A 15,748-nucleotide genomic window follows, 5' to 3' on the forward strand; every position below is an offset into this window, starting at 1 on the left:
TTTGATGAGTTATTCACTTACTTACATGATTGTTCTTTAACAAGAACTACCATTTTAAAACCAAAGAGAAAGACAACCACTACCATTTAAAAGGATAACCAAAGAAACTATTCAAGTGACCTCTTGAAAAAGCCAGTTTACAAGCACTCAAATAAATAATACCCCGTCCAGTCCAAACCAATTTTACTTCACCAAATGGCTTCCATATTAGCATCCGAAAGTAGCAAAACAGAATTACATTTGAATACCAGATATATTTCCAGCTGTGCATTATAAAGGAAAAATTGAAGTTGGATTGGTGATTTTAGATATACAGGATAGTGTCCAGAAGACAAAATTTTAAATTCTGTGTAGACATTGTCCTGCATTGTAAGCCTTACCCCATCAGTAAAATATTAACACCCTTGAAAGTGTTTTAAAATAAATGAATTTACTCCATCAGCAGCAAAATAAAGGTAGAACAGAAGATACAGAAATGATCATTTTAATGCACTTTGACACAGCCTCAGGGGCGAACAGCTGTGTTGCACTGTCTCAGCAGCGCAACGCAGCAGCCATGAAGCGACCACACTCACGAGCAGCCACACGGCAAACCCCCTTTCCAGCCGGGCACAGTGCCATTCACTGACCTAGGGGTATCGCCAAGCCACGTGAGCGCCTGTTCGCCACCACCTGGCTCCCGTGACTTGGTGCCTTCAAAATGCCAGTGAATGGCGCTCTGCATGGCTGGAGAAGGGGGTTACACAAGCAGCTGTTCCGCTCTCGCTTACGTGCCTCCCAGCCTCACGATGCCCTGGCCCAGCTCTCTCTGCAGAGCCAGGGCAACTCCGCTGCCGCTGCCACCGCCATCCTAGCATGGCTTTTTCAGCGGCTTCTAAACTGAGTCTTCCGGCAATGGTCGCTCTGGGCATACGCTTTATGGATGTATGCTCAGCTGGCAGCTGGCCCACAACCATAGAGCGTACACCCAGAGTGGCCACTGCCGGAAGACTCAGTTTGGAAGCTGCCGAAAAAGCCATGCAGCAGTGGAGGTGCCCTGGCTCCGCGGGGAGAGCTGGGCCAGGGCATCGTGAAGCTGAGAGGCACGCGAACAAGAGCGGAACAGCTGCTCGCATAACCCTCCTCTCCAGCCGTGCAGAGCGCCATTCACTGGCATTTCAAAGACGCCAAGCCGTGGGAGCTGGGCAGCGGCGAACAAGCACTCACACAGCTTGGCGATACCCCTAGGTCAGTGAATGGCGCTATGCCTGGCTGGAAAGGGGGTTTGCCGGGTGGCTACTCGAGAGCATGGTTGCTTCATGGCTGCTGTGTTGCGCTGCTGCAACAGCAAAACACAGCCATTGGCCCATGAGGCTGTGCCCGGCTCTTTGGGAGCTCGCTTGTAAGAGAGCAGCTGCCCAGCAACCCCCCCTCTTCAGCTGGGTACAGTGCTGCTCACCAACCTAGTGTATCCCAAAGGCGCCAAGCAACGCGATAACCTTTGCCTCCCCTTCCAGTTCCCACAGCTTGGTACCTTCAGGATACTGCTAGGTTGGTGAGCAGTGCTCCGCCTGGCCGGAGGTAGGGGGTTGTCCAGGGGGCTTATTTGCAGGGGACGGCTTATATTTTTGCCCACCAAAAAATGTGTCTTGGCCTTATTATCAGGACATGTTGTATTTTCGGGGAAACACGGTAAGCACTTGGCCTTATTTTTGGGGAGGTCTTATTTTTGAGGTGCAGGAGGCGGCGAGCATGGTCACCTCATGGCTGCTGCTATGTTGCAATATTTTCAGGGAGAGTTTATTTTGGGGGGGAGGGCTTATTTTAGCGCATGTGGTTAAAAGCCCGATTGGTCTTATAATCCGGGAAGGTGTTATTTTCAAGGAAACAGGGTATGTTCTTTACACTATTTACCTATCATTATAAGAGAGACACTTAAAAGCTGCTTTATATATGACTATGTTTCTACAATATATGTACATAATTACTTTATCAGATAATTTTATTTCTGAAGTCTACTTCACACATCAAAATAAACATGTATTTCCCAATATATTATTGAACGACATATGAATTATGACATATGATATAGTTTTCAACAGATTGAAGAGCACACATTTCCAGTCAGTGTTTCTAAATACATTGCAATCTTTTCAATAGTTAAACTAGAGAATATTTGTGTCTCAATGTTGAAATGAGGTCTCTGATGCCCTCTGAACTTGGTATTTGTTTCATTACCCAACCAAGGTAATATCATCAATGCTAGTAGAAAGTGGGATTTGCTTTCGTTCTAGTGGCTTGCCTGTCAAAGTTGGTGGGAGTGGTCCTGGTCGTTGTTTGGTTTATGGTTAACTTGTTTGGTAATGCCTTGATTGGAGTATTGTTTGCTTCTTGGTTGTTCATCTAAAGCTAATATTGGTGTTAATCTTTACTCATTTGAGCGTGGATTGCTGGTGAGGCCATGTTTTGGTCTTTTTATTCCCTTTTTGGCATGTTGATGATCTCTTTTGGATGTCATGTAGATGTTGCTTATGTCTATGTGCCTGTTGATGGCCGATTTGTCCAGGAATTATCTAGCATTTTTAGACTTGACTTGGTCTAGGATGGTTCCCAGTTGAAACTTATGGCTAAGTCTACCCATGTTGTAAAATTATGGAGTTTTCATCGTGTCTTTAAACTGCTAGTTGGAGTTCATGGATGTGCTCTGCTAGTCCTCTGCCTGTTTGTTCTTCATAGTGGCTATTGCAGTTTTTACACTATACAGGTGAAACTTGAAAAATTAGAATATCGTGCAAAAGTTCATTTATTTCAGTAATGCAACTTAAAAGGTGAAACTAATATATGAGATAAGACTCATTACATGCAAAGCAAGATAGTTCAAGCTGTGATTTGTCATAATTGTAATGATTATGGCGTACAGCTCATGAAAACCCCAAATCCACCATCTCAGTAAATTAGAATATTACATGCAATCAATAAAACAAGGATTGTACATAGAACAATATCGAACCTCTGAAAAGTATAAGCATGCATATGTACTCAGTACTTGGTTTGGGCCTCTTTTGCAGCAATTACTGCCTCAATGCGGCGTGGCATGGAAGCTATCAGCCTGTGGCACTGTTGAGGTGTTATGGAAGACCAGGATGCTTCAATAGCGGCCTTCAGCTCTTCTGCATTGTTCGGTCTCATGTCTCTCATCTTTCTCTTGGCAATGCCCCATAGTTTCTCTATGGGGTTTAGGTCAGGCAAGTTTGATGGCCAATCAAGCACAATAATCCCACGGTCATTGAACCAGGTTTTGGTGCTTTTGGCAGCTGAAAAATGAAGTCAGCATCCCCATAAAGCTCGTCTGTGGAAGGAAGCATGAAGTGCTCCAAAATCTCCTGGTAGATGGCTGCGTTGACCCTGGTCTTAATGAAGCACAATGGTCCAAAGTCCCATTGTTCAGTGGTCCAAAATCCTCTTCTTTGATGAGAGCAACTTTTGCCAAAAGCACCAAAACCTGGTCCAATGACCATGGGATTACTGTGTTTGATTGGCCTCTCCATTCTTCGTCCATACTCTGGGTCCTTGGTTTCCAAATGAGATGCAAAAGTTGCTGAGATGTTTTTGATGCATGGCAACATTACCCTTTCCACAGCTTGATTCATTGTTCTATATTGGATTGAGTGCGCAAACATTTTTGTTGTTGAAGTTGCATGGATATATGTCTTGTTGGAAGATGTTGCACAGATAATCTTTTTCCTTTTTCAAATGTTCCAGGTTGCTGCAATGTATTTGTGCTCATCTAAATAATATTCTTGTTTATTCAAAAGAGACAATCAACAAGCCAAAAAGGAAACAAAGAGACACCCAAATGAGCAGAGATTAACATCAAGATTAACATTAGACTAACAATCAAGAATCAAACAATCTCCCAATCAAAGAATTGCCAAACAAGCTAACAGTAAATAGCTCTCCAAGACTATTCTCACCAATGTTGACAGGGCAAGCCACCAGAATATAAAATGAGAGCAAACTCCATTCCTTACTAACACTGATGATGTTACCTAGTTTGAGTAGTAAAACCTCTGCGAGAAAACAACCAAACCTAGAGAGTATCAAGGATCCCTTATTTAAATTAGATTTTACTCCATTCTTTATATATTAAAATTGTTGGAATTTTTAGTATTACTGTAAAGCAACTGAAAGTTCACTTTTGATTTCAGTGGTAACCTAACAGGAAAAGACATGCTCATCAGAATAAAACTAGTCAGAACAAAGTATCTTATGTTACAAGAAGTAATTATCTCACAATAAATTAACTTTCTGAAAGGGAGCAAGTTTTGATCTCACAAAATTAAAGCACACTTCAGGCATTCAAGAAATCTACCATCATCAGTTCTAAAAAATTGTTGATCCTGAGCGAAATTATAGTTTGGAATATACACATGCTTTCTTCATGTTTATTTAATCATCACATGTATGGTATTAGAAAAATAATAGAAAAATCATTTTTCTGAAAAACATAAAATTTGTAAATAAAACTCATTTTTGGCAAAATGTCTTTAGAATGCTAAAAGCATTATTGGGCGTTTATTGAAAAGGTTCAAAGAAAGAAGAAAAGAATTTGATTGGGGATTAATCCAATTTCATTATTTTGTTTGTGCCACATTTTTTAACTCCGAGAATATTTAAAGATTAAATTATTTGATATTAATGGAAAATCCATGATGATTCTATTTTATTGGAAAAGAAATTGGGGCACCTAATTTTCCCTAATTCCCTAGCCACTAATCTCCCGAATCCTCTAGCAAAACTGCTGATAGTTGTGGGACCCTTTAGAACAGAATGGCTTTTGGCAAATGGAAAATTTAGTACTTCAGCTTAAGTGAACAAGCATGTTTTGTACTAAGCCAAAGCAACCATTTGATAGAACACATTATTTGGGTTGACTAAAAAGGAATAAAATGAACACGAAAAATCTTATTTCAATGCCCAGCTTCTCCCTTTCAGTAAATTAAATTCAGTTTATTCAGTATCAACTATCCTATAAATATCAGCTGTCCTACTATATCTTGCCAGTTATAAAAAAGGATGAGGGGACAGATGGGGAATTTCTATGCATAAAAAATATTACATACCTCTAATCCTTTAATATTCTCACAGACAAAATAAATGATATAAAAATTAACAAAAGTAAACTAAAAAAACAAAAACGATTCCTAACATATTATTACATCAGCTAACATTTTTTATTTTTCTGCCCTTTTAATCTGAGCATTCTTTCCATTGGAAGCATTGCCTCTCAAATAATCTGTCTTAAAACCAAATACCCAGTTTTAATTTTCTAAAATATGGCAGCAATGCATATGGCATTTCAACTGCATGGAAATAGGTTAACACCATTTCTAAGAAGGGCATAATAAATAGTTTAATTTATTATATTTAGCATAGCAACTTAAACACTTTGAGAAAATAACTAAAGCAACTATTGAAACTCCTACATTGTTTTTAGAGATACCATGTTCACATTTCCAGACAAAAGTGATTAGCCAAAATGTTGAGTAATTCCATTAATAGGAATTATTGGACATGACAGGGACTTTCCAGTTACTAGCAGTTTGAATGAGTAACATATGGCTCTGTGAATAAGTCTTCCTGAAAGCTTTTTGAAGAATCTTAAAATCACAAACTTAACTATAACTTTCCCTTGTGTCATCTGTCCAGGTCCAGACTGCTTTAATTTTGTTCACATAGTAGACAATTTTTTTTTGGTAAAACATCATCTATCAAGAACACAAAAGCTTGGGTGGGGAAAACTGGATGATGCTGGAACTCTGTTATAACTCAGTTTTCTCAAAAAAGAGGTCACCTGAGATAACAGGAACACTTAAGAGAATCTTAAGAGAACAGTTATGCAGAGTGTCACAATTTTTTACAAGTAGTCCTCACTTAACAATAGTAATTGGAACCAGAATATCCATCACTAAGCAATGCAGTAGAAAGCAGTAAATCACATGGCCATGCTACTTAACAATGGCTGTTCCAGAAATCCCCCAGTTACCATCATTAAGAAAGGACTAGGCAGGTCATTAAATGAGGACCTCCTGTGATTGTAACTTCTGATCTCTTGTTGGCTTCCCCACTGACTTTGCTTGCAGGGGAGATTTCAAATCATGATGACTATGATGCTGCGAAGACTGGAAATCTGGCTGGTTGCCAGATCACAATCACATGACCATGGGAGTGCTGCAATGGCCACAACTTTAAGAACTGGTTGTTAAAAGAGGACCACCTGTATAAATATTTCCCTCCAAATCCTATATTTGTAATGCCCCAAAATAAATTAAAGCAACTGTAATGGGAATCACAGAATGAATAAGGTATTTCAATTTACTCCACCGGACACTAGAGTTATGTATCGGAATACTCCAGCCACAACAATACTACAGAAATGCTTCTATTTCCCCACACAGTATTAGCTGCTTTTCTCCAAATAAATGCTGTCTGCCCCAGTTTGTTCAGGAAGAGGCACGTGTGACTTTCCTTTAGAAGTTCCCTAAATGTGAAACTACGCACTAGAGGCTGATTCTTTTCTTCAGAATGAATACCACTTAAGAATTCAAGTCTTTATTATAAACATATATATCAAGGTTAAAAAAAACTAGAAGAAAGTTGTAGCGCACTAAAAGAGAAAGGGGGAAAAGGAGACGAGATGAATACTTGCTTTTGGGAAGACTATTCAATTGCTTTTTTAAGATCTCATCACACAAAGAGACTGAGATCAAGAAAAAAAATTAAAACAAAGCCACAAGAACCCTGATCATTGGCAATAAAATACAATAACATGCAACATGAGTTTAGTTTCATTTATTCTAATAGGTAGTATAAAAACTGCCACCTTTTTGGATGATTTCTAAGGAATGGGGTTTCTTTTCTTACTTGGCTTTCAGCTAGTCTACAGGGAAGAGAAGGCTTACTCTTCATACCAGAGATTAGACTAAAGACAAAATAAAGATTATACCTTGGCTTTTTAAAAACAAAACTCTCAAGCTGAAAGGGGAACTGTCATTCCTAGTTGGTTCCTTGATTTTTTTCAGCATCAATTGCCTCTATATACAACCAGGATTAAATACCCAGTCGGTTTTTGCTTGACTCTTTCTGTGTTTGAACCTTTAGGAATGAAATGTACCCCATTCACTTCAACAATTTTACTCTTCTTGATTTCTTGAGTGTTTCCTCAATAATTGCAATCGCTATTATTTATGTTCATTTTTTGATGACACAGAACGGCTACCAGAGGAGATTTTGCTGAGTCTGCTTTTAAAGAAAAGAATGTAAGGTTTCAAAGCTGGACAACATATAACTTATAGATAGTTGGGGTCAAAATAACTGGATATCGAGTGTAAACATCGAGGCTCCAGGACAGAGACGATTGTCTAGCAGAAAATGTAACTGAGAAAGTATATTACTTATATTTGTGGTTGACTTGTGCAATTAATTGATATAAAGATAAAAGTGAAAATGTGAAATTTTTCACAAATGTGAAAATTTCTGGTGTAAGAATTCTAGTAATTGCTATCATAATTGTTGTTTTTTTCTTTACTTTTTGTTGAACAGTAATTAACAAACAATATCAAGTAACTTAATCATCAGGTAACATAAATACATGATGCATAGAGGAAAATGTGCTGAAAAGTAAATATAGACAGAAACAATAAAAACAGTATATATCCTAAATGTGGCTGTTGGTAGATCTGTTACAGTTAAGATAATATATAAAGTTCACTTCAATTTTACATAATTGTAGTCCTGCCTCTGACCTTTCCCATTTTAACTTTGTTTAAAATCTAGAAATGGAAGTTAAGCCTACAGTCTGTTTTGTAATGTTTATATTATAACAATTTAGATCTCCATTGTCTTCTTTTTACATTATCCATTGTGTAAATTCTTAACGTTTTATGTACTAACAATTTTTCTATGAATTAATAAAAAGAATCTATGTTCTAATTAGAAAAGAGTATTATACAACGGTGGCTTGTACAGCGATGGCCCTTATCTAAGTCTACTGAAATAAAGATGGCTTAAGATACTATCGTGTGATTAATGTATCCAATTAAGTTCTATAAAATTTATGAACAAATTAACGTAAGTAGATTAGAACCAATAGCTTTTCTGTATTGCAAATATATAGAATGCAATTGTTCACATTACCACCTGGTGCTGTTGTTGATTCCATTCTACCATGCTTCAAGGTGAAGTATAGCCTATAAAGCTGCAATGGTGTACATCTGAGATGCTGTATAAAGTTACTCTCCTTTCAGCAACAACTATGCTTCATAAACAGGATAACCAAAATTGACCAAAATATTTAGCGATTCAGCCTGTTCAATTTATTTCTATAGGACCAGAGGAAGTGGCTGCAATTATACTGCAATCCACATTCATTGTTTTGTCATTCCTTTTCTATTATAGCAATAGCAATAGCAATAGCAGTAGACTTATATACCGCTTCATAGGGCTTTCAGCCCTCTCTAAGCGGTTTACAGAGAGTCAGCATATTGCCCCCAACAATCTGGGTCCTCATTTTACCCACCTCGGAAGGATGGAAGGCTGAGTCAACCCTGAGCCGGTGGGATTTGAACCGCTGAACTGCTGATCTAGCAGTAGCCTGCAGTGCTGCATTTAACCACTGCGCCACCTTGGCTCTTAATTTGCATTTTATTGTATGACGCTGAAACTTATTATAAAAAAAGAAATTTTTGGCAGAAAAAGTTTGATCTACAAACAAGATGCAACTGGTACAGACAATAGATTTTGACTCCCAGAATATGTATCGATTCTACTTGGGGGTATTCTATCCCATTCAGAGATATCAATAGAACAACTTCAAACTTTAAAAGTCCATGTGCAGAAGTATAGCCTATAACTGCCTTATAAGCTAAATTTAATTCAGCATCACTTTTTAAAAAAATAAACCAGCTTGATTATTGCAATATCTTTTAAAACATAATTATCTAGTTTGGCAATCAACACAGGTGCAATTATACCAATAACTATTAATTCTATCAATGGAAAAAGAAGTTCTGAATTTAATATCACCATAAATTTTAATATTTTTCTTCCACTGGAATTCCCACTGTTGCATACAATGTTTAACTTGTTCAGTTTCCGAATATTTTAGTAACAATTTATAAATAATCTCCAATTAGCAGCTTTTCTAAGTAATGGTAGACATCAACCAAATGAACTCGTAGCTGGCCTCTTTCCACACTTCCATCTTATCTTTACTTTCAAATAATACAAATTAAATTCATCCATCTAAATTATGCAAAGTGGTACTTCAGTCATCTGTTATTAGTTTTACTGTAAGAAAAAAATTAAATCAAAGCTGATAATAAAGACTTTTCTTATAAAGTATTTGGCAAACCTAAAATATTAGAGTTCAGGAAGTTTTCCTTTCTATCCAGCCCTCAAGTGTGCAAAGTTCCCTTTACCAAATAAAAACAATAAAATTATAGAATTTTCTTTAGTGCCCTTATATAGTAAAGATCTTAAAATGGCTCTAACTGATATTTGCAAAGGTGAATTCCTCTATTGTTACTTCACAATTTATTAAGATGTGTCACCACCCAAAACTTACTGGAAATTTAAGAAAATTCAGCTCAAGATCCCAATCAATATATCATAACCACCAATTTCTTTTTTTCACAGATCAATCAGGTTTGAAGATTGAGATAAGATTGCTAGTTTTAATTCACGATTCATTTGTGAATGTAACATTTCCCTACTATTACAGACATTTCAATCCACATGAACCTAAGAGATCGTATTTGATGGTGATCAGTTGATGATAATGTTAAGTACAAGTGGTCCTCAATTAACAGCCACTCGTTCATTAACTGTTCAAACTTGCAATGACATTTAAAAAATAGTAATTACAACTAGTCCTCAAAGTTTTAGCCGTCATAATACAATCTGGCATTCATCAATTAATCAAGCTTTTGGTCATGCAACCTGATTTGCAAGCTTTCCTTCGGCCTTCCCACAAGCAAATTCAATGAGGAAGCTAGCAGGAAATCAGAAGATCACATGAGGTCCTTGATTAACAATGGGAACTGGGAACCAACAGAACTGATACTGCTAAGCCATGTGGTCATGTCATATAGAACTTTATGAGTACATCACTTAGCAACAAAAAAAATCCTGTCCCAATTACTATTGTTAAAACTAGTCTACCCATACTTTTGAACCTTCCTAAAGACGCCTATATGCTAAATGACAACTATAAGTATAGAATGTATAACCTGCCACAAATAGTCAGATATTCACTGACGCACTGATGCTTGACATGAATGAAATCTGGCTCCTAAACCTCCCAAGGTAAGATACAGTGCAAATTTTAAAATCCTACCTACAGTCAGGATAGTGTGAACCGGTATCAACACAATCTCTCATAGTTCAATCAGGGAAACACTTCAGGAGTGTGATAGGGAATACATCAATAGAACCTGCCTCACAGTTCTATCATTAGGCAAATAAACTCAAATACTGGAGATTACTAAGATTGAGTAATACAGTAAGAAAAGGAATTCATGATACATACTGGTTTACTAGATACACAGTTGGTCATAAAGGGCAACATGTAATAAGTTACATCTCTTCATGACTTGCTTTATCCAATTTTCTCCAAAGCCTTAAACTTCAAATAGGGTTACTTATAAGAGAACATGTAAATCTGCATTCCCACTCTATTCATCCTGCTTTATACTTCAGTACAGTTATAACTGTAACTTATGTTTGCATATACTTAACAGCTGAGGGCCATTTTATTTATAATTAAGTTTCATAAAAGTGTAATGTACACATTCTCAGATTTCACTCTCATTATTCTTAACTATCACGAAGGATCTAGCTGAGTTATTAATCATGGTCCTATTTTGACTTCAGTGTCAGTTGTCCATATATAATGCAGCACAATATTTAGTCTCTCAATATGAATGTAAGTATTCTAACCAAAATACCAGAAATTATTTAATAACCACAACCAAATCTTATTCCAAACAAATGTTATAGGTATTTTAAAAAACTTACATTTTTTATTTTGCTTCTCTAAAAGCAATTTCAATCATTTTCTATTTCTTAACATGAGCTAATTTAATATACAGATTTCCAAAATTAATTCCTCCACAAGAAATTACTGGCATTTAATTATCACAGAAAAAAGCAAGCAACAGCATTTGTTTTAGTGTGTATAAACAAAATTATCTCTGGGCTCAGTTCTAAATTTTTAAAAAAGATGCTGATCTGAAGGAATCCTGGAATCTGAACATTTGGTTGGTTTTGCTAAAGTAACCTTTGACTCTGCTGGCTATGAATTATGGCTGCTGGTTGTGAATTCAAACACCTCTGGAGAGTACAAGGCTGGGAAAGGCAATTTAGAATTTCTAATATGAATACTTTATTACCTAGGCCTCAACAATTGCTTTTAGCTTAGACATCAAATAAGGAAAATTAACAGCTAAATCACCATGAATCATCTGCTACATACCTTTAAAGCACACTTCCGTCCTGTCACTTTGTGAAAACATTCCAATACTTTCCCATTAATACCAAGGCCCAAAACCCGTTTAGAGATTTTATAGTCATCTGTAACTGCGTATTTCTTTATTTCCCCTTTGACAGCAGCAGCCAGGCTAGGCAAAAGTCTTGTGTTGTTTTTGCTTTCATCTTGAATCTCTGATGAGGATCCTTGTTGATTCTCACTTTGTTCCATAGCAGGTAGAAGCTCAAAATTTAAAAAAAATCTGCTGTCCCAATCTTCAGAAAGACTCTTCCATTAGGCTGTTGAAGCAAACATTTCAAAGAGACTAGATACATTTCCTAGGATTTCACAGAACATCCTCCTTTAAAAAAGAAATGTTAATTGTAAGGCACAGATTGGACTATTTATTACACTTTCTTTCTTGATTTTATGCTATGGCACAGAATTTATAACATGGTAAGGAACATAATTCACTCAATAAACTTGTGATATACCAGGAATGCAGCATTAATATTTACTGATCACTATCATATTTTCATAGGAAAAGGTGCTTGTGACTCAAAAAGTCATATAACATTAAGCAATTTAACACACTAAGAAGCACTGTCAAATATTCTGTCCCATGTAAGAAACTGGGTTGTTCTTTAGGTGTGAAGACAAAAAGGTGCTTTGGAGCCTGGAAGTTGAATGAACATAACACCTATCTGCACTCTTTAAAGTACCTACATCTTTTCTCCGGATTCGGTGACTGTCCCCTGTTGTGTGATCCCAAGAAAGCACACATTTGGTTTCATAAGGTGTAAATAGGGACTACATTCATGTCTCCATGGACTAAGCATCTTCTTGTTTTTAAGCCAAAGAGTTTGTTGTATAGTTATTGTAAGAAATGCTGTAACAAAGAATTTCTGACATTGTGACAAAATAGCAGTCCTGGATTGAAAACTAAAAAAAGCACTGATCACTTAAAATCATATTTTCTTATTTTTTAAAATAAAAATACAACTTTTAACATTTGTAAGAAGGTTCATTTAAGCAATATTCAGTTCACCTAAGTAGGAATAATTACGTAGCCCTGTACTAAGAACTGGTAAATCATCCCCATAAGGAAAGCCCTCACAAATGAAATTGCTTCCAGTGTTTGCAAGAATTTAATTAATGAAATAAATCACTGTATTTAACATCTTGTATAATAGCTGTATATTGATAGGCTATTTTTTTAAGCTGCTGAGTAACTAGCAAATAAAGACAAGGTGTATATAATACTGATCACTTGGAAGCATATGATTAGCAGCTAAAGTGGTAATTTTTCATAAAAACAAAATTACAATTGGTAACAATACAATGAGGTTCCAATCAGTGTGATTCCAAATTAAAAATCCTAGCAAATAAAATTTTAAGACATTCCTGCTCAATTCCCCACATTGGTGCTAAATGCAGCTCAAAATTACTTCAATAATGTTGAAAAGGCCTCCTGTGAATTACAAGCATTATAAACCACAACAAAGGCAAAGAAAGACTTACCGTATCACAATTCATGGATACACCCCCACAAACCTTATTTGACCCATATCTTTCCTTTTAATTTGACAACTCGTGTCTTCTGCACAACTAAATTGCAGGGCTGTATCTTGATAATACAGGTTGTTCTTGACTTACAAATACAATTGGGACTGGAATTTCCATGGCTAAACAAGACAATCATTAAAAGTGACTTGCATCCAATTTTATGTCCTTTTTGCCATAGTTATTAAGCAAATTCAGCTTGCCCCATTGACTTTGCTTTCTGGGAAAGCATCCTGGGAACACTGCCGCCATTGTAAATACATATTGGCAAGAGCCCAAATTTTGATCATGTGACTACAGTGACATTGTGACAGTCAAAGTGCAGGATCAGATGTAAATTACTTTTTTCAGTGCAATCATAACTTTGAAGTTATTAAACAAATGATCCTAATTTGAGGACTGACTGTATTTGGTAAGACAATTCAAGAGTCCCTTTCTGCCATGAGTCTGCCTATTCATATTTGCCATTAACCCAAGATGTGATTTCATGGTCAGAACAAGCTTTTAGGGTAAAAGATAGTTCCCATTTATATATTAAGGGTGCTCATGAAATTTTAAAATCCAAAAACAAGAGCCAGCTACCTGGATTGGCCAAACAACGGAGACAGTGTATTTTTCAAAGAAAAAAAAATCTTTTTTCAAAGAAAAATACTTTACAGCAGTTGCTTCCTCATCTAAGGCAGCATATCTTCTCTTTAAGGAAAGAAAGACATCCAACAGGTCAGTCTACTTGATCTTCTACAGCACCTGTGACCCCATCCTTTCTGGAAAGCAAATGAAGAGGCGGAAATTTACAGCTAACATTTGCCCCACTTGGACCATCATCTCTCTGACACGGATGCAGAAAATGAGGGGTGTTCCCCTCCACTCAAGGCCATTTTCTTATAATGGGTACTTAGTTGAGTCTTCCCTTCTGGGCAACTCTTGGTCTAACTCTGAACTGGCCAAAGAGGCGAAATATTCCAGAAGAGAGGGGCTGCCCTGCTTCACGGTTGGCTAGAGGCTAACACACAAACCTCTCACACAACCCAGAACGACCCATCCATTCGTGTACAATTCCTCATGGCAGCAACGTTCGGGGGTGGGGTGGGGGGGTTAGGAACCCCCCCCCCCACAGAGCCGCGGAAGCTTCAACGAGGGAGGTTACCTTCGTGGCGCGCATGCTCCTCACAGGTGGTCGCTCCGCCGCTACTCCCTCAAACCTGTGGCTAGCCGGTGGGGGAGGAGGGAGGAATTGGCGGCCATGGGAAGCCTCGCCCCCGCCAGGCCCAGCCAAAGCTCTTCGCCAACCGAGCAGGACGAGCTCAGGCAGCCGCTCATGTGACTCTCCGCCCCAGCCGGCCCAACCCGGTCCCGCCATAGACAATTGCCAACATGGAGGGCGGGGCATTGTAGGCGGGAGAGCACGTGCTCCGGGGCACCTGGCTACCCGGGCGGGAGTTGCTTGGTACCTATTCACTCCGCGGCCAGCAGCAGTGGGGGGGGGGGGAGTGGGGGGGGGTGCTTCTCCGCCTGCCCCGTCCAGCTGGCACTTCACAAACTTGTATTGCCGTCCGAAGCTAAAAGGAACTGGGAGAGAAAGGCGGGGCGGGCCAAAGCTGCTGAAGCGAAGGGCGAGCAGCGGCCCTCAATAGTTACGGATGACTATAGTGAAAGGCGTAATCTCGCCTATCTGGGGTGGGTGTTAGCAGTGGGGTAACATTAGGTCGTCTATGTTTTGCGATGACGTCCCGTCCGAAACACCTTGCTGTCTCTCTGAAACGCCCTGGCCTGTCTTTTCGTGCTCATCGGTCTCTCTTCCCAGACAGTGAAGCTTGTACTGAGAACAAAGGGAGCCCTGGGGTAGGGGTGGTGGGGAGGCTGGGAGCCGCCGTCTTTCGCCGGAGCCCCCCCCCCCGGAGAACAACGAAGCATCTCTATATATAGGGCCCTTCGACGATAATGAGACAGTTGAAATGTCTTTGAATATTAGTAATATATTCGACACTATTTACAGGAAACGAATCTGACCGTGATGGGTCTGTAGATTCGGATTTCAGGACTGCGGTTGCTTCTCCATTACAATCTGGTATCAGGGCAACACCTACTGGTGGAAGGAAGGTTAGGTCGACAAGACGGACTGCGGGAGCAACGTTTCCACGGTGGTTTGGAAAGGGGAAGAAGGAAAGCGAGTTTAGCCTACGGTGCTGTGCTAGACACGTGTGTGCCTGTCTCCTAATTGTAAAGTATCAAAGGATGAGTGCAGCTCGTAAGCAGTTGATGTTTAAAGCCAGATGCGGAGAGTCAAGTTAATTTGATCGTATTTTGTAAGATGCATGTGGACATGTTCATGGGTTGAGGAATCCAGAGTTAGTTTTTCAAGAGGCAAATGGACTGTCTGGTTTTTCTTTGAAGATGTTTTGCTGCTCATTTGAAGAAGCTTCCTTGGATGAGAAGCAAAACATCTTACACACACACACACACACACACACACCACCACCACCACCCCATAAAGTCCAGTTGCCTTTTGACAAACCACTTTTGGGATAACCACGACTTGGATAACTGAGAATCTCTATAGAATTTGGATTGAGGAATGTGAATTTGAGAGGACTTGAATGCTCTTTGCTCGTTCTAAAATGTTACGCATGGCACTGATGACAGCTTCACTGTCAGAGTCATTATAAGCCTCAGTTCACC

At 38.6% G+C, this 15,748-nt stretch overlaps 1 protein-coding gene across 4 annotated transcripts in view; it reads right to left on the reverse strand.

Annotated features, from left to right (window-relative positions):
- Nucleotides 1-14,414, reverse strand: part of MAPKAPK3 (MAPK activated protein kinase 3) — a 66,819-nt gene extending 52,405 nt beyond the window's left edge. The window contains exons 1-3 of one of the 4 annotated variants that reach the window (XM_014069150.2): nucleotides 14,217-14,414; nucleotides 12,233-12,395; nucleotides 11,513-11,805 (exon numbers count right to left, since the gene is read on the reverse strand). In XM_014069150.2, coding sequence (XP_013924625.2) covers nucleotides 11,513-11,737 — 225 coding nt within the window. In that variant the 5' untranslated portion in view covers nucleotides 11,738-11,805; nucleotides 12,233-12,395; nucleotides 14,217-14,414. Of the gene's footprint in view, nucleotides 1-11,512; nucleotides 11,868-12,232; nucleotides 12,396-14,216 lie in introns of all 4 variants that reach the window. The other 3 variants (XM_014069142.2, XM_087709238.1, XM_014069174.2) reach the window with 3 other exon arrangements.
- Nucleotides 14,415-15,748: the final 1,334 nt, after the last annotated feature.

Source organism: Thamnophis sirtalis, unplaced genomic scaffold (genome assembly GCF_051295495.1).
Source record: "Thamnophis sirtalis isolate CommonGarterSnake01/CBP01778 unplaced genomic scaffold, rThaSir2_p1.2 scaffold_3, whole genome shotgun sequence".
NCBI classification, from domain to species: domain Eukaryota; kingdom Metazoa; phylum Chordata; class Lepidosauria; order Squamata; family Natricidae; genus Thamnophis; species Thamnophis sirtalis.